Genomic DNA, 25,206 nt, shown 5'->3' with positions numbered 1-25,206 from the left:
CCAGCTGATAGAGCTCAATTTCAGCTATCTGTATAGTCATCTAAATATTTACTTTACCAGCTGATAGAACTTAATATCAGCTATCTGTATAAACATCTAAATATTTACTTTACCAGCTGATAGAACTCAATTTCAGCTATCTGTATAATCATCTAAATATTTACTTTACCAGCTGATAGAACTCAATTTAAGCTATCTGTATAGTCATCTAAATATTTACTTTACTAGCTGATAGAGATCAATTTAAGCTATCTGTATAGTCATCTAAATATTTACTTTACCAGCTGATAGAACTCAATTTAAGCTATCTGTATAGTCATCTAAATATTTACTTTTCTAGCTGATAGAGCTCAATTTAAGCTATCTGTATAGTCATCTAAATATTTACTTTACCAGCGGATAGAACTCAATTTCAGCTATCTGTATAATCATCTAAATATTTACTTTACTAGCTGATAGAACTCAATTTCAGCTATCTGTATAATCATCTAAATATTTACTTTACTAGCTGATAGAGCTCAATTTCAGCTATCTGTATAGCCATCTAAATATTTACTTTACCAGCTGATAGAACTCAATTTCAGCCATCTGTATAGTCATCTAAATATTTACTTTACCAGCTGATAGAACTCAATTTCAGCTATCTGTATAATCATCTAAATATTTACTTTACCAGCTGATAGAGATCAATTTCAGCTATCTGTATAAACAGCTAAATATTTACTTTACCAGCTGATAGAACTCAATTTCAGCTATCTGTATTTACTTTACCAGCTGATAGAGCTCAATTTAAGCTGTCTGTATAGTCATCTAAATATTTACTTTACTAGCTGATAGAGATCAATTTAAGCTATCTGTATAGTCATCTAAATATCTACTTTACCAGCTGATAGAACTCAATTTAAGCTATCTGTATAGTCATCTAAATATTTACTTTTCTAGCTGATAGAGCTCAATTTAAGCTATCTGTATAGTCATCTAAATATTTACTTTACCAGCTGATAGAACTCAATTTCAGCTATCTGTATAATCATCTAAATATTTACTTTACCAGCTGATAGAGCTCAATTTCAGCTATCTGTATAGCCATCTAAATATTTACTTTACCAGCTGATAGAACTCAATTTCAGCTATCTGTATAACCATCTAAATATTTACTTTACCAGCTGATAGAGCTCAATTTCAGCTATCTGTATAGTCATCTAAATATTTACTTTACCAGCTGATAGAACTCAATTTCAGCTATCTGTATAATCATCTAAATATTTACTTTACCAGCTGATAGAGCTCAATTTCAGCTATCTGTATAATCATCTAAATATTTACTTTACCAGCTGATAGAGCTCAATTTCAGCTATCTGTATAGTCATCTAAATATTTACTTTACCAGCTGATAGAACTTAATTTCAGCTATCTGTATAGTCATCTAAATATTTACTTTACCAGCTGATAGAAATCAATTTAAGCTATCTGTATAGTCATCTAAATATTTACTTTACCAGCTGATAGAGCTCAATTTAAGCTATTTATATTATTTATTTTGCAAGCTCGATTCCAGCTTTTTTTACAGTCCTTTATATATCAACTTTATCAGCTGATAGAGCTCAATTTCAGTTATTTGTATCTCTTTTTAAAGTTTTTTTTTCAGAAAATTGTCAACAACAGATCTTTCAACATAAGAAAAAACATGGGCTGGTATTTTTAATCAGGTAATACATCGTAACCTACCTGAGATCTGAGTGTCAACAATGTGACTGGCTAGTTGGTTATTGGTAATAAATTCATTTTCACTGCTATTAGTACAAACATGGTGACCATTCTCTTCGACAGTCGGTGTCCAAACTAGATCAAACTTCAGTGTTGGACGATTACTGAATACTTCATATGGTCCCATAGACTGCAAAATACGAAAAAGAAAATACATGAATTGGTTTCGTATATGGCAATGAAATTTCACAAATCAAACCTCCATTTTTCTTACGAGAGGGAATGCATAAGAATTAACTAAACTGCATCAGATAGAGGACATGCATGAAATGTTCTTTATGAAAATATTTTTGGATATGGCAGTGACTTTTAACCAATTAAACATTTTTCACACACGAGACTTCCTCATTTCAGCTCATGCATTTGGTTTCCATAAGCTGAATAAGCTGACCCTTACATATGAATTTAATGCTATACTTTGACTATTGGTTTTCCAATGATACATTTTATTATCATTTTGAATACATTATGAAATTTTTGTTTTCACTGACTTTGTTTACAAACACTTGTAGTCCTGAATGACCAGCCTCTAATATTTAAATTAACCGAATCACGTGATAATAATGACATTTATTACCATAATATGTTGCAGAGCGCTAGCGCAACTTTAACGAAGGCTGTTTGCAGCTAATGAGGATGGGCCATTCTATGAGTAATAAGTTAAATTTTGCCAGGACAGAGTCATTAGTCTGACAGTTTCCAACTGTCAGGGGATTTTTTACATGCCAAGTAACTTTCTGATTAAAAAGAAGGAAAAAAAGAAAAAAAGAATACAACCCCACCTTTCCATCTACAACTGTTTCCCACGTGGCATTTTTCTTCTGCATGGATTTCAGTCCTTGTTCGCGTAGCAACAATTCATATTCTCCATCTGTTAATAAACATCGTTTATTTTTATCATATATGACTAGTTCGGCACAATATACCACAGAATCTGATTCTAGATGACCGTTATGTCCATTCTTCCTTCTCTTCACCGGCGGCTCCTCTGAAAAATCAAAATCATAGGAATTTAAAACTTAGACTGCGTTTGGAAAAGATTTAACAAAGAAAATGGCGACCGCTGGTCTAGTCAAGAGGGTGGTGTTGAATAGAGGTAAATTTGGTTGAAAATTGCACTGGATGTATTTTTGGTGGCCATTCATTAAAGGGTGGTGCTGAATACAGGTGACCGTTAGACCAAGTTAGACTGTAACTTAATTGCTGATAATCTCTCAATGTGGATGTTCATTGTCAGCAACGACGCCCAGAATCTATAGTTTTTGTCCTGTTTTAATAAAATCTTGCATGTCCATACATGAAACACAACACAATATCAAGTTCGAACTCGAGCTCTTTCTAAATCTTCTGATCAGAATGCATATTGTTCTGTTAATCAGAATTTTGGTGTTCTGCACTTAAGACAAATTTTTATATCGTTTTGGGACTTTAGCCCAGATTTGCATTTCAATCCAATTAGTCGAGTTGATCAGCCCTTACCTTCCTCTGTAATATCACCATTGCACAATCCATTAGTTAAACCTTTACTGATTGGACACGTTACTCTGACGATAAGTACAAACGATCGTATACTATGTCCATTATTATGATTAAATTTATCAGCAGAAATGACTATAGGTGGCGTTGATGTAGCAGTATCACATGGGTTTAACGCTGTCTTCACTCGTCCTAAACATGTCTGCATCACAGGCAGTGACACATCCTGAAAAAGATGGGGTTTAACTAAATGAAATGGACTTTTCAGCACCTGAGTGGGCTAATGTAGATGGGAAACAAGAGGTATTGCTAGGACAGTGGTGTAAGCCTACTCTTTTTAAATTTCAAACTGTCAAGGAATCTGTAGCACACAGGGCTTCGGTTTATTGTCCAATCCTGACAACTGGATACATTTTCCTTAACAAAGCTGGATTAACATTGGTGTTTAACAAATTATCAGATATTCTTAATCATATCATTATATTCTTATTGCATATAATTAAGAGTTTTAACCAATCGTAAATGTCTATGTATATACAGTCTGGATAAACAAAAAAATACTTTTTGATCTTTCTTGATCGGTCACTCATTAGAATTCTGCTGGTAATTCTCTTCTAATTTAGCTAATTATGAATTAATTATGGACATGTGAGACAAACTGGTATTTTTCCACATCATTAGAACACCTTTACTTTCTATTCATATAAACATTAGCATTTTCATAAATGAAAGTAAGGAACCCATCTTTGATACCTCCTTTATATAAGAAAAAAACTTAAAATATGTATCAGTTTTTTTTAATAACACTTCCATTTTTTAATAGTATCTTTTAAAAAGCCTTTTAGGTAGAAAAATATCTCTTAAGACACTTATATTTTCAACTTCAATAAAATATTAATCAAGCCTATAATTCTAGAAACCATTCTAGGATGAACTAGAGAGAAAAGCAGCACAATCACACATATCTCACCTTTCTTTTCTTGTGGCAAACTTTTAATAGAATAAACTCAACCTCAACATTCTCTGATGTATTAACTGAAAAAAAAAATCATAAAAATTAAGCTAGAAGGGATATCTTCATCTAAATATTTGTCTTACAAACTGATATAGGCTGGCGCACACTTATCGATTTTTTTAAGCCCATCGGAGTGCGCTGGTCAATGACAGCTCTATGGTATAATCCAGGGTGACCAGGGATATCTGGCATGTTTGATCGAAAGGCGTCCTGACGCGCCTTGTTGGCTAGTGTGCGGGTGTTCCCAATAAATTGTCGTGACCTAGTTAAAGGTCAACCAATAGAATTCACTTCTGGATGACATATTGTTTACTGTAGCTCTCTAAAAAAGCCGATCGAAACACCCAAGCGGCGATAAAAAAACCGGTAAGTGTGTGCTGATTATACATCCTCTATAATTTGACGCTGTTGACAAATCGTAGAGCATTATATCAAAAAATCGGTAAATACGTGTCAGCCTCAATAGATGACCAGCATACTTTATCCAGTCTTTAACAGGTGTATGTAACAGTTTTTATTTCCCTTTGACCTGCGGCTGGTAATTCAGTAGCCCAAAGTGTACAGAAATCCTTACTAAAGTTTTCCATCCATCTGATTGATTAAATGTACAATCGAGTCCTTTCAACTTTTTTTTTTACCCAATCAGATAACCAGATTTCATGAAATTAAGATCTTGTCTTCACCAAGTTTTCTTGATTAAGGACCCAGATAACTATATTTCTTAAAATCTGGTTTTTAGCACAGTTAGAATTTAATAAGGCCATATAAATTACTTACCATCATTATCAAAAAATCCCTTCACATTTATATTTAAATAGTCAGACTTGTACCTGAAAGATTTATATCAAATTTAGAGGTGTAAACCACAGAAGAACACAAAGCATAAATTATGATATCTTACGAATTGTGTAAATTGTGTTAAAATCTTTAATGTCCTTACATATCAAAGAGTTATACCTTACTGTTCTAGACATCTGACACTTCTTTTATTTTCATTATGAAATACTCACTTATAATTGATATACTTCCTCATGTGAAAAGTTCATTAGCTGCAACTAATTTTTACTAGATACTTGTATACCCAAATTTGTTTCAAATTAAACTAAGAAAGATGGAGAACATACCAACTTAAGGTAGTGGATATTGCAATATTTTGTTTGGACCATCATAAAAAACATTGTATTGTGCGTATTTCACAATATCTATATCTTCTATTCCATCGAATTTTCAGATCTAAGGATTCATTGAAACATTTATCAAGCAAGATCCGTTGCAAGATTTAATCTTAAAATAAAAATATGACACTTACGTCTGCTGTGAGGTCACATGACTGTTTTTACGTATCACTCGTTCTAACAAACAATCCGCTTGAAAACTTTTCCTAAAAACACAAAATAAGACCATCAAAAAATGTCAAGTTTGAAAGCTAGAATGACGACTTGTCTTGCCTTGATCTTTTGCCATATATAGATAAAGAAAGTGAAGAAATGATGCTATTTTTGTACATATCTAGTACTTTTGAAGGCTATTTACATATATTCAAGACCCAAATTAACCCCTGAAAATACATAGTAAAAGATAATTACCTCTTAGCGTTTGTCACTGATCTGAATTCATTCATATACGACAAGTTTCTATTCAGGAATATTGGCTATAATATAAAATATTGAAAATATCAGATTCTTCTACTTAAAGGAACACCTTCACTATCTATTAGACCAATCATACCTTAGTTTCAGAAACTGGAATTTTTTTAGCTTACATAATCAGTAATAGTGATCACAGCTCGTCGAAATTTTAGCTTTCAAATCCATGTGTATCCATAATTATTCACGTTTGAAAGTTAAAAATTTGACTGGAATTTTAGTGAGACTATACCATATAGAAAACACATGTATAGAAATTTCTAGTTTGAGCGATATTTGAAGGGATTATGCGGTTTTTGTGCGTTTTAGTACTATTAAAAACTATTAAAGCAAATTCAAGACCCAAATCAATCCCTAAAAATACCAACTGTTCCCCTTTAATGTAACGTTTATTATAACTCATTTGTGCTTTATAAACACAGTTTTACCTATCCAATAATATTTCTAGGTTAGGGTCCAAACAGTGCTGTCCATTTGATTTGTGGGTATATTATGGTGTATTTTATAATTGGGAAGTGTCCTCTGTTGCAGATATGCAATTTATACCCAACCTAACACACACAAAGCTCTTAAAGGGACAGATGCCCAATTTTTTCATCAATCATACTTTAATCTCAGAAACGAGAATTTTTTTAGCTAAGCCAATCAGTGACAGTGTTCACAGCTCACCATCAAAATTCGAGCCTTAAATTCCATGCATGTCTAGAATTATCTGCGATTGAATGTTAATATCATATATAGAAAAGATATATGTCTAGTTTGATGTATATTTTATAGAATTATGCAATGTTTTTATACATTTCTACTACTTCTGTAGACTATATTTACATATATTTAAGATTAAAATCAACCCCCCAAATTGGTGCATCTGTCTCTTTAATAAGTAGTTTCAAAATGGTGGTTTTGTAACTAATATCAGGCAAAATGTTCCATAGTCATAACTGTATCTAATCTATCATCTAAACAACTTTCACCTTGTGAAACTTATATGCACAGCTTGTAGCTTTAAGGACCTTTGTTCGTCCATATGCCGATTTTTTGGAACCAATCGAACCTGCAGTAGAGTCACTGACAGGTATTTAATGTCTAGAAAGAAATCTAAGGGTCTACCTACCAACACTACATTTCTTGTCCGTAAATACCTATATATCTGCGTAGGCTCTGAAAACACAGACAAAAAATATTACTTAATAGCAAAGTGTAGTTCGTCAACACTGAACCTAACCACCTAGTAGTGCTGGCACGATATATCGGTGAATGGTGCAAAAAATCAAAAAGGTGGTTGCCCCCTCTGCCTGTATGTACCTCTCTTCATCTGTGTATTTTACAGCTCTGAAAAGAGCAATGATAGAGACCAGAGTCAAAGGTAGAACCTCTATCATCAAGTACAGCAAATGTCTAGCTTACACCTCGTGAATGTAAGAGTTTATTCACCTTTCCTTGTCTCTTAGCATCAAGTTTTCCTTCTCACTTTTGTCTGTCTGAGGCCTTATTATGTACCTTTTCCTCTCAAATCCTTACCTTTTTTAATGACATACATATATTAGTCTAAAATCAAATATTGTTCAAGCCTTATTTGGGCCTATAAGCAACCGGTAAGGCCTAAAAAGGAATGTTTTGACGTTTGTTATTATTATTATTGCATTGACACATTTTCTAATGAACGAGACAGTCAAGTGAAAAAAACTGTGTCAATGAGACAAATAAACTCTTACTTTCAAACGCTTGTAAAAACTGTTCGTGATCGGCTTGGACTGTTTCTAGCTCTTGTTCCACAGGCTGTTTCTTCTCCCGTTCCTTCTTCTTGGGTCTCATTTCGACCCTTCAAACCCAACTTTTCCCCAGTTTCACTCCCGCGGGAAGGGATCATACACAAAGCGCACCGGAAGGCATGATGGGATTGGCAGAAGTCTAAACTAGTCGATAAATCAACAACAGGTGCGCGTTCTGTCACAGTGTGTCGTTATAATATAGCTGAGTCGAAACAGTTTACAAATTATTCATTTAGGCCTATCTATCTTCAAATCAATTTTTTTAATAAGATATTATAGATTACAGTTTTACTTAGCCTTCATCGAAAATAAAATAACTAGCTAATAACACGGATAGGTATCTTCATCTAGTAAAACAGTTAGCCTATTCGAGCAAGAAAAAGCAATAGCCTACTAGCCTATGATTTAGGCCTATAATTCATGTTTCTATACGACCACGTCCATAAATTTGGAAACGAATATTGTCATCACCTCTGTCCGTCCCCAATCGGCTTGTGAACGCCATCGAGACGTGTTTTGGAGTTATTGCCCTTGACTTGAATAGGCTTGTCCAGATACGCGATATATTTTCTCAAATTTTCGGTTAACAAAAAGTTTACAATTGGCAACTAAAAATAGAAAATAAATCTAATCGGTCTCGGCCATAAATTTTAGTTTCTTTATGGTATATCTGCCATTTTGAAGAAACTAGACCGAAACATCCTGTCTCTCAATGCCGTCGGTAGTATTAGTATTATTTAGAGTCAACTTGATGATCTATGAAGAAACGTAATGGATTTAACCTATATAAAATAATAACAGTTTTATAAATGATTATTAGTTTTAGTTCCGCATTAACCTCAGTAAACCCAAGAACATCGAGTCAATTAACAGTTTCTCATAAATCTCTCTGTCATTCGGAAATCCTCTACAGTTTCCGTAAAGCCGAATCTGATAGTGAGGGCAGAACCGGGCCAGACCCTTTTCTGCCGCGTATCGCTACTGAGGCAGGGTGTGCACCTCTATCAGAGCACCTAATGTTTTCCCTTTTAGAATCCACATAGGTAAATAATGTTTACTTAGTTTCTAGGTTTGTCATCTCGCCACTATCAGAGGCCATATAGTGAATATTAAACTTGGTTCCATCTTCACAATGTCAATGTATTTCGTAAGAGCTTGATATTGTGAAGATGACTTGTTTTATGAATTTGGATTTTTTAATTTGAGAGAGTCCACATAGCAAATAATGCTAGTATCTCGGTTTGTTAACAATTTCAGTCCACGTAGATAAATATCGTTAGGACTTTGGTTTTGAAGTTTTATCATTATGTTGGTATTTATGTTTGTCAACTCAGCATCTCTTTCAGAGAGTCCACATAGCTAAAAATTGTTTACATTATGTAGGTTTGCTTTCAGAGAGTCCTCGCAGGTAAAATCGTTAGAATGTTAATTATTTATGTTTGTCAACTCAGCATCTCTTTCAGAGAGTCCACATAGCTAAAGAATGTTTATTTGCTTACACGACTGACAAAACCTAATTAAGTCCACGCCCACGTCCACGTCCACGAAGTATCCTAAAACACTCAATTATTAAAGACATCGATACAAATCGATATAGTTTGTTAGGAGGGGCAAGTAATATATCTGGACGGGCAAGTAATATATCCGGAGGGGCAAGTAATATATCTGGACGGGCGAGTAATATATCCGGACGGGCAAGTAATATATCCGGAGGGGCAAGTAATATATCTGGACGGGCAAGTAATATATTCGGAGGGGCAAGTAATATATCCGGACGGGCAAGTAATATATCTGGACGGGCAAGTAATATATCTGGACTGGCAAGTAATATATCCGGAGGGGCAAGTAATATATCTGGACGGGCAAGTAATATATCCGGACGGGCAAGTAATATATCTGGACGGGCAAGTAATATATCTGGACGGGCAAGTAATATATCTGGACGGGCAAGTAATATATCCGGACGGGCAAGTAATATATCCGGACGGGGCAAGTAATATATCCGGACGGGCAAGTAATATATCCGGAGGGGCAAGTAATATATCTGGACGGGCAAGTAATATATCCGGACGGGCAAGTAATATATCTGGACGGGCAAGTAATATATCTGGACGGGCAAGTAATATATCTGGACGGGCAAGTAATATATCCGGACGGGCAAGTAATATATCCGGACGGGGCAAGTAATATATCTGGACGGGCAAGTAATATATCCGGACGGGCAAGTAATATATCCGGACGGGGCAAGTAATATATCTGGACGGGCAAGTAATATATCCGGAGGGGCAATGGTGTATTATGTTAAGTTGCATTAATGGAATTGTTTGGTTGTCAGAATTTTTTAAGGGGGGGGGGGGCAATCCCCTTTATCCCTATTGCCCCAACCCCCCCCCCCTCCCCCCCTCCCCCCCTCCCCCCCTCCGCCTATAGTTACTGATATAAATATGATCTGTAATATCGTAATATAGAGGCTGTCCATATCAAATTTAAAACGGTCGATATATCATTATTGTTTTCAATTATAAAGTTTACAAACGCGTGGGGATATAAAACATCACGTTTACCCTAAAGTTCACGAGTCTTTACTGCGTGAATTATAATAGAATATTAGGCAATATATCTGTCTTGAACTTGACTGATTGTTATTTCCAAATATCGAAGTTCATTGTCAATGTCGACATCACGTCAGGGATTTCTCTCACGTGGGTAGGTTCGTAATCATAAATAACTGATTTGGACATATTTGGATGGAATGTCACAATAGTTATATTAAATAGTTCCCGAGTCAGTTCCCACAATACACGTTTTAAACTACTCTCAGCACCAATGCGTGGGTAAATCGGAATTTTGAATATTATAGCTTTAAACTGTATTATAATGACAGTTTAAAAAATGTTGATAGAAATAGGAATTTTAACAAGTTTACACTGATTCACTTTCAGCAAAATTCACTTTCAGCAAAATTCACTTTTAGCAAAATTTCCTGGTAGGTGTACCAACAAACATGAGAAGGTTTATATATCCATGAGATTAACTGCGTTAGACATTATAGTTCAACAAAATGACAATAATCTTAACAGACGATGTTTATAAGGATTGCTGTTCACTGTCATTGTTCTGTTATATACACTTTCATTCTAAATATATAAATATCGAACGTCAATGCGTTGTCTCATCATGTTCATCGTGAGTTAATATAATTTAATACCAGTAATACCACACTATATACCCTGCAATTTAACGATGTTTGTCATTACCAACTTTGTCTTATTTTACTTTAAATGTTCAAAAAGAACCCGATGTCCATTTCTTCTTCTAAAAATGTATCAGTGGTCGAATTTGTTGTCATCATCATTCAGTGATTTCCAGGAATAAGTTTTTCTTAGCTTGACCATTGTGAAGACACAAGCCACATGCCAGATGGTACTTCGTTGTACAGTTAAAATATTTCAGTCGATAGTTAAAAACGAAAGCTGCTGAGCTCATTAGTCCAGACATTGGTATAAGAAACGATGGAAATCTACAGTAGGCTATAATTTAATAAAGGTAGCAATACTTCACACTATACCGCCACGAGACAAGGTGCTAAAATGATACCCTCAAAATCTCCAAGGAGGGAAAACTAATGACCAATACACTGATGATTAGCTATATCAATAACAACCATTGTAACCTCGTCTTATACCTTGACTACAATAGCCAACTTGCTAGTATTACAGAAGTTTGTAAATGCTGCGCTTTTGGATCGACTGGACGTTAGCATCAAATAAGTGTCCTCAACAAGATTGGTGTCCACAATGTATGTCTACAGTCTGTCGATGACTGTAATCCCTGACACAAGAAAAGTGGCTATTGAATTCAAGGTATTATACGAAGTTATACTAGCTTGATATGGTGATGAATAACAACACGAAGTAGCAACATTTCCCAGCGACGTTTTCTTTTAACGTATATAGTGAAGTATGTTTTTCTCAGTCGTATCAACGGCAGCCATTCTCGCTTCGCCTGACAATTACCTCGTATGCTTTGTATGATTGTTAGGCGGAAGTTACATCCGCGTTACAGAATATAGTCCTTCAGGTGTTAGTTACATGACAAAAATTCATTGTCACATGACCTAATATTTGAAAGTAGTCCAATGTATCCGCCAGTTGCATACGAGGTTATTGTCAGGCGTAGCGAGAATGGCTGCCGTAGATACGATTGTCTTTTTCTATGACACCAACCTCTAATCTATACGTTGGTTACAACCTCACATCTTGTTAAAACGACACCCAGTATCCAGAAAAGACGGGACCGCGCATCACTTTATACAAATAGCTTCGCAACAGACTATCAAAATGATCTTATTGCACACGACAGGTTTGTCCCAGCGAGACATGAGTTTTCTGGGTGCATGTACGCTTTTTTTTCACAAAACAAAGCGTAAAAATGGTTTCGTGCAAGCCCGTTGATTTATCGGTTTTGAAGAGACGCCGAGTGTTAAGAAAATCTACAAACAGAGCTCTATTAGTTTACCAAGCAAATATATATTCGACTTAACCCTTGTAAAAATGTAAAAAATATGTTAAAACAATCAGACATGAATAATCGGTTTGAATTCACAATGAATATTTACTTGTGCCCTAGATTTGTAATAAATTTTTCCAAGTCAATTTCTTTTTCTCTTATGTTACAACAAAACCCCGCAGTTGATACAGAAAGATATACATTTAATTTAAAGATGTTTACATTTCGAAACGATACGTCCTACTTTTCTACATCTGATATGAAGAAGCGTGATAAAGCATCAGGCAAATTTTGCTAAGAAAGCGGAATATGCCCTCTCTTTTAACAATATAGTAAGCCTTTCTCAACATCTGCACGTATATTTACATGACAACTAAATTTTAAAGTAAGTAGAACCCAATACTTTAAAGATACTGAACAGAGATTTCCTAAACTGATATTGTCCATGCACTTTAACGATTCTTAATCTAGCAGAACTAGATGTTTTAGCAGCAGATTATTACAATTGTTTCTCCGTTACAGAAGTATAACTGGAGACTTTACTCGATTATTATACTTCTCATCCATCTTCTTCTTCAAATCCAGTATGTTCGCAAGGGAACAAAGCTCGATATCAACATTAAATTTTTCTATTTGTTAAAAAAGAGGTTATGTGTAAAGCTATTAGTTAAAAAAATGGTAATGTCAAAGGTGCCACAAAGAAGAAATTAAAGTTATAAGTGTTTGTTGTAATCATTAACACTGTATATGACCTTCTTTGAGGTATTGTCGTACAAAGGTGAAAACTTTGCAAGGTCGTGGTGAGGCGCAAACGTAAAAGAGGATTAATGAATGGTGCGAATGCCAAGTCACTCTTGATGCCCTCCAGGGTGTTGGCAGTAGCTATGGATGCTGGCAGCTGGTTCCACAGTCTGATACCCGAGGGGAAGAATGAGTGACGGTAAACATCTGTTCTGCAAAATGGCACCACGAATCTCAGGATGGCAGGTTGGCAGGTTGGCAGGATGGACGAACAGCTCTCCTGGTATGTCAATGAGACCATTTGTAATGCGGTACACCATCACCAGCTTCGAGTTGGTTTTGTGATGTTGGAGGGTATTCCAGCCTAGGTCTGTGAGCATCTGGCTGGTGCTACTTGTCGTTCGGTCTCCCATCACAAATCTTGCGGCACGTCGCTGAACTGCTTCGAGCTGAGTGATGATGATCTGAGTATATGGGTCCCATGCAGATTAAGCATACTCAAGGATTGGCCCCACTAGTGTCTTGTAGCTCTGAGCTTTAGTATCTTGTGGGCAGGCTGTCAGGTTCGAAAAGCAAGACAGTTGTTGGTCTTCTTGGTTGTCTGGTCTACGTGGGCATTCCAGGAAAGGTTGTCTGTCAATGAAACTCCTAGATATCTTCCCGTCTTGGCTGCTGCGAGATCTTCGTTGTGAATCGTGTAGGTCTTGGTAGATGCCTTCTTCCTTGTGATGTGTAGAACCTCAAACTTGCTTGGATTAAAGGACATCTGCCAATCCTTCTCCCATTGTTGTAGGTTGTCCACATCAGCCTGCAGGGCTTCGGAATCCTTGGGTGTCTGACAAAATTCTTAATCGCGTTCAATCTAATTTTATCCGACTAAAATTTAATTTATGCTAACAAACAGAAAATCATCGTTTAATATAGACATTACAAGTCAGTATTTAAATGAATATCCTAGAATAATCAACAAATAGGAAAGGGAATCTTTTATCATAGATCATTTGATTCGTTGAATATAATATGACCAAGAACAGACGATACAGAGCAATTTCGACAGATCATGGATGGCAAGTGGAGTCACCCATAGAAAAAACACGAAACGAAATATCCAGATTCGCACTTTTATAAAACCTAATTATTCTGAATTGGGTTCACACTGACAAAGCCTACGTCTCCGACTGAAATTTTTATTGATAAATTAATGGCGTGGTTTAAACAGCGATAATATACATGAAATGTCAGAAACAATGCTAAATGTAATTCTTTTGAAATTAAAAACATGGAATTAACCACAGACAATTTATCTTGGTCTGTTAAAAACCAAAGACCATTTATCTTCATCTATAAAATGCGACAATTTATTTATATCAAAAATTATCAAGACGAAGTTGTTGCAGTTCCTTTAAAGGAATAGTTGGCATTATGAATGAAATCCAAGTTTTCTGATGGCAAAACCTTGGCGAAAAATGCTAATTCTGTACTAACAGGATCAAACGTAACAGTCTTTTGGCGTCATTTTTGGCCTAAATTGCTCGTTCATGGGGCTGCCATTTTGTTATGTCAGGGACGTAAATTCGCGAGATTATGACGTCATGTTGTAGATAGCAAGGTTTACAAAGCAATATGGCTGATATCACTCCTTTAATAACACGAAAGGGAGATGTGGACCCCTGAAAGAGATAGCAAACAGTCACCTGAAGTGTGTTGTTTAAACATAAAGTTGCTAATTTGATGTTTTACAGTGCTAAGGTTGAATGGCGGAGAAGTGGATCATAAAAGTACAGATGCACTGTGAAAACATAAAAAGTCGATTCTTGTTTTAAATTAGATTCCACATCAGATCTCTCTAAAGTTGTTAACATTATCAAATTATTATGTGTACAATTTATAGACCTAAAAGGTCGATTATAATATCGTTTCCATTTAAATCTCGACTAAAAAAAGAACAAAACAACAAGATCAATCAAGTAATATCATGAAGTATTCTCTTAAAGTCACCGTTTGTGCTGATTATTACTTCATAGATATAGTTTGCAAAGTTAAAACTGTATGTTAGTGAGAGCATTTTTGAAAATCTCTGTATAATGATGAAAAAAAATACAAAATGTTTGGGGAAGTGGAGCAGGGGGCAGGAGTGGAGAGGAGGGGAGTGGCTGGGCAAAGCCTACGTACAGTTCAGCATTATCATTTACAAATTTGATGCAAGAAAAGTGCCTAATGATGTTAAGGTATAAGACGGGCTCGCAAAATCTTGAAATTGTGGAGGTTAATGTCTTAATAGAAGTATATTTAAAAATGAATTAGAAGAAATTATTTCTTTTCTGAACATTTTAGAAGGCGGAAGTGTAATTTTAGTCTAGAAATAAAAGTAGAGTAACCCACAGATTAGTCCGAAACATTGCCTCTTTTCCAGCCTTTGATAAACATTTTGACAGCTATCGGCTGGAGAAGAGGCTAGAGGTGCGGAGAATTCTACAAAACAAGGCCTAGTTTTTCTGTCTCTACACCAGCCGACTTCTTTCAAAATATCTATCATAGTCTGGAAAAGAGGCAGACGTTTCGGTCTACCCTCTAAAATGTCTAAAGCATGATATCAATTCATTAAAATAGAACTTCAGATAAATTTTCAAATCAGACGGTCCCTGAAGAAATATATAAAACCCGTATTAGGGATACAATGCTATATAGGTATATAAGCTTAAGAAACATCCGGTGAATCTATGCTGAAGGTATTGTAAAGAGGTTTTCTGAAATTTTCATGTGTAATGGGGACACTGATAGCACCAATTTGCAATTTCAAATCAGACATCTATGGTTACTGCAATTCCACTAAAACTAAGAGCTTGATGACTTCACTTACATAAGGGCCTTAGGTGATATTGGAGTTAGTGACGTAATCAAACACCTACAATTTTTTTTAATAAAGTGATAAAACATTTTAACACAACACGTGTCTTCATCAGATAATAGTTTTAGCAGAATTGCAGGAACAGCAGACGTCTGATTAAAAACTGGAATGGTGTAAATTGGTAGCAATTCTGTCATCTTAATTTGTGTTCTATCAACAGGTTACTGTCAAGATAATTATTTCATGTGTTATCCTGCCAGATAAAAGTGTCATTTGTACTTTTAAAATTTAAAAGTTAGTGTTTCTGCCTATCTGCACGACTTTTGTCATTTTGCCGGCAATCGATACCGTGACAGGAATACCGAGTGTTGATAAAGTCAAACTATTTTCATTTTAAACTTCGACATATTAGGAGATGTACTATCATACGAGTGGAGTACTGTCGACTTTTTCAGTGAAACTATTTTATGTTTAATATTCTTAATTGGCTTAATGAAATGAGATATTATTCGGTTTTTTCTTTGAAAGGTAAGAAGGTGAATTTTATTAATTTACAATTAACTTTATTTTACCAGGGTCAGAATTAGGTTCATTACACCAAAGTGGCCTGGTCCTGTCTAACATTCAATCTATGGAGAAAAACATAGACTCTTTATTTTACATTTGTCAGTATTAGGTCTATTACACCAAAAAGAGATACTCCTGGCCAATACAAGGAATAATTTTTATTATCAAGTGCGTATTTGAGTCAAATTGTCGAAGGAATTAATTTTTAAGACGATATATAAATGTGATATATATAAATGTGGACTCTCTGTAAAGGATGTCGAGTCGACAAATCAAGTTGGAGAGTGACATCAAAGAAATACTATTCAAGCAAACAAGACCTCAGGTCAACCCTCAGATGACGTTTCGATGTGACACTCGTTAATGTAATAGTACTCGCTAAATTCTGACCTTGAACACTTTCGGTGTGATAATTGCTAATAATTGTTTTATTTGTTTCTGGTACTTTGTTGATCCAAGTCAACTTCAAGATGACATTCTGCGACTATGATTCCTTGCCACTCAAAATTCCAATTAATACCTTCGGATTTTTCAACCTGGTTTCCCCCTGTCAGTGATGCAAGTAAGAGGGGCTGACATGGAAAAAGCGTCTAGTTGTTCGGATAGGACAATAAACCGAGGCCCCGTGTGATACAGGCTATGCACGTTAAAGATCCCTCGACATTTGAAAATCGAAAAAGAGCTAGTTAATGCCGCTGTCCTGGCAAAATTTCCCACATGGTCCAGAAAAGTAGGACGTAAAACTCCATACATTTAAACCCCGCGATTATCGACAATGGACCAATGTAAACCTTTCGGATATGCGTAAAATTATAATTTTGTTAAAACACTTACGAACCCTTCGGAAATACGTAAAAGTACATTGTAAATCGGTCACAGTTGTGTAGTCACAGGGAAAGTGTTATATTTATAAAAATACACAGTACTAATAGACCATGATGAAAATTGAAATGGTCACATGGTAAATTGGTCACACATTCACGTGATAAATTGGTCTCAGAAACGTGGGTAAATTGGTTTACTGTGACTCATTCATTGTTTATTATACTGTAACCAATATACCTTGTGACCATATTACTGTGACCAACTTACCTTGTGACCATATTACTGTGACCAATATACCTTGTGACCATATCACTGTGACCAACTTACCTTGTGACCAACTTACCTTGTGACCATATCACTGTGACCAACTTACCTTGTGACCATATCACTGTGACCAACTTACCTTGTGACCATATTACTGTGACCAACTTATCTTGAGACCATATTACTGTGACCAATTTACCTTGTGACCATATCACTGTAACCAACTTACCTTGTGACCATATTACTGTGACCTATATACCTTGTGACCATATCACTGTTACCAACTTACCTTGTGACCACATCACTTTGACGAATTTATATTGTGACCACATCACTGCAACAATTTGTGGACCATATATTGAATCTATATTGTCATTGTCAATTGTGCTTGAAGTAAATGAGATATTATTCAAATGCTAGAATTCCAATATGAAAAGTGGAACCTATGTGTGAAAAAATTACGATGTCATAGAACATAAATGATATCCTGAAATTCCAAATTTAATTGATCTCGATTTTTATCAGATTTAGCAGAATATTGAATTCCATCTTTTTTTAATAAAAAATGCCCTACTTGTCATGATTAACTGATTGTTAGATTTAATTATATCATTATAGTTTAGTGATAGAATATCTGCCTTGAATTTTCTTTCTTATTAGTTTGACCTATATTCCATAAAACTAATATTTAGTACAAAGAAATAGATTACTATTCGTGATGATATTTATTGCAGTCATGGTGTGCATTAATCTTGTGGTGTTGTATCTTCACAATATCAAGATATTATGAACTGCGTCTTGCAATAGAAACTTTTCTTGTATGACGGAATTTTGTAAATGCAGAAATTTGATTGGATTGTAAGCAACCGGATTCAGCCAAAAAATGCCCCCGACCTTAAGTAGTTACTTCTTTATATATAGTCCCTTCCCAGGTTTTAATCATTCCAATTTTTAGTCAGTCGTCGGTGGTTCTTGCTATGAAGTGGGTGTTTTATTACGTAGCTAGCCAAACGCTCATGTGATAGTGACGCCATAGGGCCTATGAGTTGAAGCGTACCTATATACTATTCACAGACATCTGAAAGATGAGATAAGATGAACTCAAAAATAATGAAAATGATGAAAATAGAAGCTAAAAATGACCCAGATAAACATTTAAAAAAAAAGTTAGAATACTAATCCTTTTAAGACTTCATCGATTTCTTTTGTTATTGCAGGTAAACATACATGTAGAATGAGTATAGCCTCACACGTATGGACAAATAGCAGTACCAATCACTTTAATTTCTCCGTGCTCCATCAACACTGGCAAAATCAAACCCCATTGTCCACCGCCTGTCAGTATACTATTGGAATATTTATATCTACGGTAGCGGTGATTGCTGTTATTGGTAACAGCATTGTCATATGGGCCCATGTAAGGTAAGATGTACTTTTGAAATGAAATGGTGGGGTTTTACGTCCAATTTTTCTGCACCTGATTTGGACAATGCAATAGACAATGAGAGGAAATTTTTCCCTTTATAAATAAGGTAAATTCGTCAAAGTCTTACGGAGAACAACCTGTAGTACACCATGCGTCTGGTTATTCAAACATTTTCCCGCAAAATGTTGTTGAAAGTAATATAATTGGTCTAGAAGTAAATTCTCGACCAATCAAAATATATGGAGGGAATATGGGATTGTGAAGGCAACGGCTACATTTGGATAATCATCGTACCGTTGCTAAAGAAACATTATAGTGCACGGGGTTTAATTCGTCAAAGTCTTACGGAGAACAACCTGTAGTACACCATGCGTCTGGTTATTCAAACATTTTCCCGAAAAATGTTGTTGAAAGTAATATAATTGGTCTAGAAGTAAATTCTCGACCAATCAAAATATATTGAGGGAATATGCGATTGTGCAAGCAACGGCTACATTTGGATAATCATCGTACCGTTGCTAAAGAAACATAATAGTGCACGGGGTTTAATGCTAAACAAAAACGGGAAATAGGAGCAGTTCAAACAAATGCTTTAAAGAGAATGTATATGCTAGCTTAATAAAAACTAAATCCTGTTTCCCAATGTACCATTACTTCCGTAGAGATAGAAAGCGATCCACTGAACCTAAATCGGTCAAAATTTTTTCAGAAATTTCTCATAATTAGCCTTTTATCCAATTCTTCATTGTGATTATGATAAAGATACTTCGAAATATACCCTGAAAATTAAGCAAACTACAACTTTGAAATGACAGATTCGTCATTTTTTGTGGTTGATTTAGGTCATGAATATATGTAAATAGTCTTCAGTAGTACTAGAAATCTACGATAATCCCATAATTCCTTCAAAAATACATAAAACTAGGAATTTCTATTTCTAATTTTTTTTTATATAAACTATATAGTCTCAAGAAAAGACGAGTCGTCTTTTTAACGTGGATAATTCTGAACACATATGAATTTGACTCTACTCATGACAAAAATCGGAGAAATCTTTCAAACGACTCCGTGTCATGCAAATTAACAAATCCAATATCACTTTCTAGTTGTAGATTTTCAGACAACACGAAATACTGCCATACTAATAACAAATTAACAGAATTAGATTTATTGACTGAACACTCTCCCAATGAGGGTACAATTTAGGCTAAAGAGGGGGTGTGGGGGGTAACTATTTTTTGAACGGCATTTAGTAGAATCTGGTAACAACTGGATCTGTAGTTGGCTCCTCGGAAAGGCTCGGAGACAGTACGAAAAAGGAACAGACTAACTCAAATTTGCGGGGAGTTGAGTGTAACGGTAACAGTCAATGTGGAATTCAAATGCGATATTTCTGTGAATGCCATAAACGCCATCCTCCTATGAAGCGTCTGAAACGACGAGTCGTCATTTTAATATTCAAACGCAGATAATTCTGGACACACATGGATTTGAAGTCTCAAATTTCGATGGTGAGCTGTGAACACTGTTATTGATTAGCACAGCTAAAAAATCCCAGTTTCTGAGACTAAAGTATGAGTGGTAAAAAAAATGGCGCACTTGTCCCTTTAAACCAACCCCACGAGGTCATCTATTCTCGTAATGTAAATAACATATATTTAATTTCATCTTCATAATTTCAAAAGTAAAATTTTCTTCTGTTAATCAAAACTTAAATTCACAACCCAGACGATAACTAGCAGTTACACAGCCGTTGTCAAGGACTCTGATTGGTTGTAACCGCTAGCTCACAATCAAATCACAAACTTCTTTGAGATATGAAAAATGCCGACTGATGTCAAGGATATCGTAATAACGTGACATTGTGAAGATGACTTTAGCACTTGACGTGTGAAAGTGGAAAATGGAAGTAAAAAAAAAAAGGCATTTCATGCACGAAGAATATTAGATTTAACATTTGATATATTTAAAAGAAATATTTAAATTATTTAAATTCTAAACACATCGCTTTTTACTTCTCATTTTTTTTCTTTTATACTTATCATAGCTTAAAAAATATATACTTTGAGTTGATGACATCATATCTATTGAAATCAATTAAACTATTTTTCAGTTGTCATATAAAGGTACAGTTGCGCCATATTTGGAGGTTGATTTTAGTCTTGGATATTTGTAAATAGTCTTCAGAAGTACTTGAAATGTATGAAAATCACATAATTCCTTTACTAGAAATTTTACTTACTATTTATATCTCTTCTATATATCACAGAGTATCTTAAATTGACGAGTCGAATTTTTTTGGGCAAAAACATATTTTTTGATTTGTTAAAAATAAATTTTTCTAAGGGGACAATGCCCCCCTCTACCCCAACTGACCCCCGCCCCTGCCCTTCATTCACAAAATGCGTTCGAATTCAAGTTTTGGCTGTATATTTGATCACATTCGGGTAGTCTATGATTCAAAACAAAAACTGGCACTTTATTTTTAAGTAGTATTATTGAAAGCTATTTAAGTCTGTCTGATATAGTTTCAATTACTATTTATTATATACCTTAGAATAAAGTTGTCTGCCCTTGTCTATGTCTTGCCTGAAAATGCACATCGATCACATTTCTGATGTTGTTTGGTTCATTTATTGTGATGAAACTGATTGTAGATCGTATCTATTAACACCATTCCAATTTTCAGTCTGGTTATTACGATTACATTTAAAGTGAGCGCTTTAACAAAAGGTGCTATTGATATAATATATAAGAACCTTTGTGACGTCATAAAACGCATAGTTTAAGTTTAAGTGTTTGTTCAAGAGCCACAGACGTCTGATTGAAAATTGGAATGGTGCAAATCGGTGCTATCAGTGTCCCCTATACACATAATTTTTCTAAAAAAAACAAACTCTTCACAATCCCTTTAAAAGTTGAACCACATCTTCACAAAACTAGTATCCCTGTACTTTTATGATTGTCAACAGATACCTTCCAACTGATATTGGTTGGTAGTTAATGAACACTATCATTCTTTGAAGTGGTAAATATGATTAAAAGCAATTCGATTTGCCACCGGGTGTAATGAAATCGGTTAATGGGGCTAGTTGATCGGTCAATAGACGCACCCCGCTTTTATACTGATAATTAACTATTCAAAAATTCAGAATTGGAATTGCTCACTTACAGGACGGCTAATAAAATTCCTAACATTCACGTTTATCGGGACTCTTAAACAGAAACGGGATATTTTTTTTTATAGCTCAGCTAATTATTAATAGTATTCACAGCTCGCCGTCGAAATTTGAGCCTTCTATTCCAGAATTATCCGCGTTTTAAAGTTAAAATGACAACTTGTCTTTTCTTTTCTTGAGACTCCGCCATATTGAAAAGACCAAACTCTCACTGAAGTGGCTTTATTAAAAATTAAAGCTAAATAAAAAACGGAAAGACAGTTTGGTCTCATTTTAATTCAGTTGGAATAGACGAGGTATGATGTCCGGTCTGGTGTCCGGTACGAAATAATCGACACAGACGAAAATAGAAGAAGTTAACACATGAGGTACGCAGCCGGACACGGTGCAGACTCGATTCGTTTCTTCTATTTTCTACTGTATCGACAACACCGAACCGTACACTGCACCGGACACTGCACCAGACACCGTAACTCGAAATATATGTGAAAATTTGAATCAGCCAAATAATAAGATATTATATTATTCAAAACAGCGTTTATGCTGAGAAAGTCAAGCCGTCAATCGATTTTCAATTTAATATCATAACATCTTCACAATGACAAGCTATTACAAACTACATCTTCACAATGTCAAGATATTACAAACTACATCTTCACAATGTCAAGCTATTACAAACTTCATCTTCACAATGTCAAGATATTACAAACTTCATCTTCACAATGTCAAGCTATTACAAACTTCATCTTCACAATGTCAAGCTATTACAAACTTCATCTTCACAATGTCAAGCTATTACAAACTACATCTTCACAATGTCAAGCTATTACAAACTTCATCTTCACAATGTCAAGCTATTACAAACTACATCTTCACAATGTCAAGCTATTACAAACTACATCTTCACAATGACAAGCTATTACAAACTACATCTTCACAATGTCAAGCTATTACAAACTTCATCTTCACAATGTCAAGCTATTACAAACTTCATCTTCACAATGTCAAGCTATTACAAACTTCATCTTCACAATGTCAAAATATTACAAACTTCATCTTCACAATGTCAAGCTATTACAAACTACATCTTCACAATGTCAAGCTATTACAAACTTCATCTTCACAATGACAAGCTATTACAAACAACATCTTCACAATGTCAAGCTATTACAAACTTCATCTTCACAATGTCAAGCTATTACAAACTTCATCTTCACAATGTCAAGCTATTACAAACTTCATCTTCACAATGTCAAAATATTACAAACTTCATCTTCACAATGTCAAGCTATTACAAACTACATATCCACAATGTCAAATATTGTATTAAAAAAAGTCAAGGTATAAGACGGAGTACGTTATAGCCAAACTTTGTGAAAATGTACAAACTGTTGGAAAGAAAATGAGATGCAACTGTGTTTTGATATGTTTACCGGTTTATAAATGTAGTTGAATTGCAGCCATCGATCTAAAATGGAGGAGTGTCAAACTATTGTGTGCGGTGCGCGGTGCGCGGTGCGCGGTGCGGGTGGTGCGATGTGTGGTGCGGGATTAAAATTAGGAAATAAAATAAGTGAACACACGAGGTACGGGTTCGGACACGATGCAGACATGATTCGCTTCTGCTTTTTTCTACTGTATCGTTAATCTTACATGTCTATTTTCCTCCTAAGACGATGCACTGTATGATATCTTTTTTCATCAGACCAGCATTTTCTTCATTAAAAAATGTTATGAACTATTATAGAAGATAATTACTTACTGTAACCATTAATTAAAAAGTCTGTAGTTTGCAAATTAACTCTAAGGTTTCACAGTCAGAGGCGTATTCTATCTGGGTAGACCCAAACAACAGGAAGCCGATAACATAATCGACTTTCATTAAAGACTTGTGTAAAGCCAGCATTCGTAACACCCACAAATCACACTTGAAGATACAAATTACACTTACTGATACACTTATAAATGGCAGGTTAAAATTGCACTTACACACACAACTTGCACCATTCCGAGATACATCATTCCAGTGCAGGTTGGGAAGGACTTTGATTGGCTGGCGGTGTCGTGAATCGGAATGAAAGTTACATAGAGAAGTTGTTAGACCCAAACCAAAGTGGTCCAGTAAAAATAAAAGCTACTAAAAGCAGTGGCGGCACCAGTGAAAGTACGCAACTGACTAAAATTACGTAAGATAGATTGGACTGTACTACCTTTATTCCATTTTCAAGAATTTGACCTAGCGTGTTTGAATTAGATCTGTGTGGAATCCCTATACAATGGTTCCATTTAAAACGAGGGTCTTCTTTAACAAACAATGCGTGAACTTGACATTGGCTTTTAACAATCTATTTGTCATGAAGGTCTTCTTTAGAAAAAAATGTGTGATTTAGATGCAGGCCTTAAAAACTTGACGGGCTTCAAGAGTCTACTTGAAGATGCCTGTCCTTGGCATTGACCCTGAACTCTGCATCCTTCCTTATATACAATTTAAAAAAAAATTGGCCGGAATTAATGAGCTAACTGATATCACAGACTATGTATTTGTTGAAAGATGACAATTTAACGTCCGCTTCCAGCTAACTGATATCACAGACCAGTATAGTTGTTGGTAGATGAAAAGTTAATGTCCGCTTCCAGCTCGATGATATCAGATTAGGTAGTTGTTGGCAGATGGCAAAGTAATGCCCCCGCTCCCAGCTAACTGATATCACAGACTAGGTAGTTGTTGTGAGCTGACTGTTAACGTTCGCTTCCAGCTAACTGATATCACAGACTAGGAAGTTGTTGATATCGCAGAAAAGAGAAGATATTGAACTCGAACCATTTCATATAACCTTAGCGAGTTGATTATGAAACCGACATGTTTGTGCATGTGAGATTGTCGTGTCAGTCCAGATAGCAGACTGTAAACTAATATCATATAATAGACCAGGAACCGGGTTGATAAACTAACAATGACATTTGTTGATCAGGTAGCATTAATCGACTTGGCATTGGCCTTATTTTAATTCTCTACACACCAGACATGCAATGTCAAGAAAAGTATAGCCCGTTTGCTATTTCTGTAGAACCAGTCGTACAAATCCAAATGAAGATAGCCGCACTCTTAAACCCTCTGTCATCCCCCCCCCCCCCGGGGTCCAAAGAGGAGGAAAAGTCCAAAACATGGGC

The 25,206-nt window shown here is 35.3% G+C and overlaps 3 protein-coding genes across 3 annotated transcripts in view; 2 read left to right on the top strand and 1 right to left on the bottom strand.

Annotated features, from left to right (window-relative positions):
* The window catches only part of LOTGIDRAFT_71464 (hypothetical protein), a gene marked incomplete at both ends in the record, with an annotated part of 15,641 nt that extends 7,970 nt beyond the window's left edge, over positions 1–7,671 (bottom strand). Inside the window, 9 exons of the mRNA XM_009047079.1 lie at positions 1,717–1,897; positions 2,550–2,755; positions 3,265–3,469; positions 4,214–4,278; positions 4,572–4,648; positions 5,568–5,639; positions 5,845–5,909; positions 7,019–7,065; positions 7,620–7,671. Coding sequence (XP_009045327.1) covers positions 1,717–1,897; positions 2,550–2,755; positions 3,265–3,469; positions 4,214–4,278; positions 4,572–4,648; positions 5,568–5,639; positions 5,845–5,909; positions 7,019–7,065; positions 7,620–7,671 — 970 coding nt within the window. The remainder of the gene's footprint in view (positions 1–1,716; positions 1,898–2,549; positions 2,756–3,264; positions 3,470–4,213; positions 4,279–4,571; positions 4,649–5,567; positions 5,640–5,844; positions 5,910–7,018; positions 7,066–7,619) is intronic.
* A 5,474-nt stretch (positions 7,672–13,145) lies between these two features.
* LOTGIDRAFT_156441 (hypothetical protein) lies at positions 13,146–21,036 on the top strand (the record flags this gene model as incomplete). Its single annotated transcript, XM_009047078.1, has 3 exons — positions 13,146–13,209; positions 18,648–18,852; positions 20,970–21,036. The coding sequence occupies 3 exons, from the start codon at positions 13,146–13,148 to the stop codon at positions 21,034–21,036; spliced, it is 336 nt and encodes a 111-aa protein (XP_009045326.1).
* Positions 21,037–23,508: 2,472 nt separating this feature from the next.
* The window catches only part of LOTGIDRAFT_156440 (hypothetical protein), a gene marked incomplete at both ends in the record, with an annotated part of 3,618 nt that continues 1,920 nt past the window's right edge, over positions 23,509–25,206 (top strand). Inside the window, one exon of the mRNA XM_009047077.1 lies at positions 23,509–23,621. Within this exon, the coding sequence (XP_009045325.1) occupies positions 23,509–23,621 (113 nt within the window). The remainder of the gene's footprint in view (positions 23,622–25,206) is intronic.

This window comes from Lottia gigantea, assembly GCF_000327385.1.
Source record: "Lottia gigantea unplaced genomic scaffold LOTGIsca_11, whole genome shotgun sequence".
Taxonomy (NCBI): Eukaryota; Metazoa; Mollusca; class Gastropoda; family Lottiidae; genus Lottia; species Lottia gigantea.
Note: the sequence above shows the minus strand (reverse complement) of the source record. Positions and strands in the feature narration are given on the sequence as shown.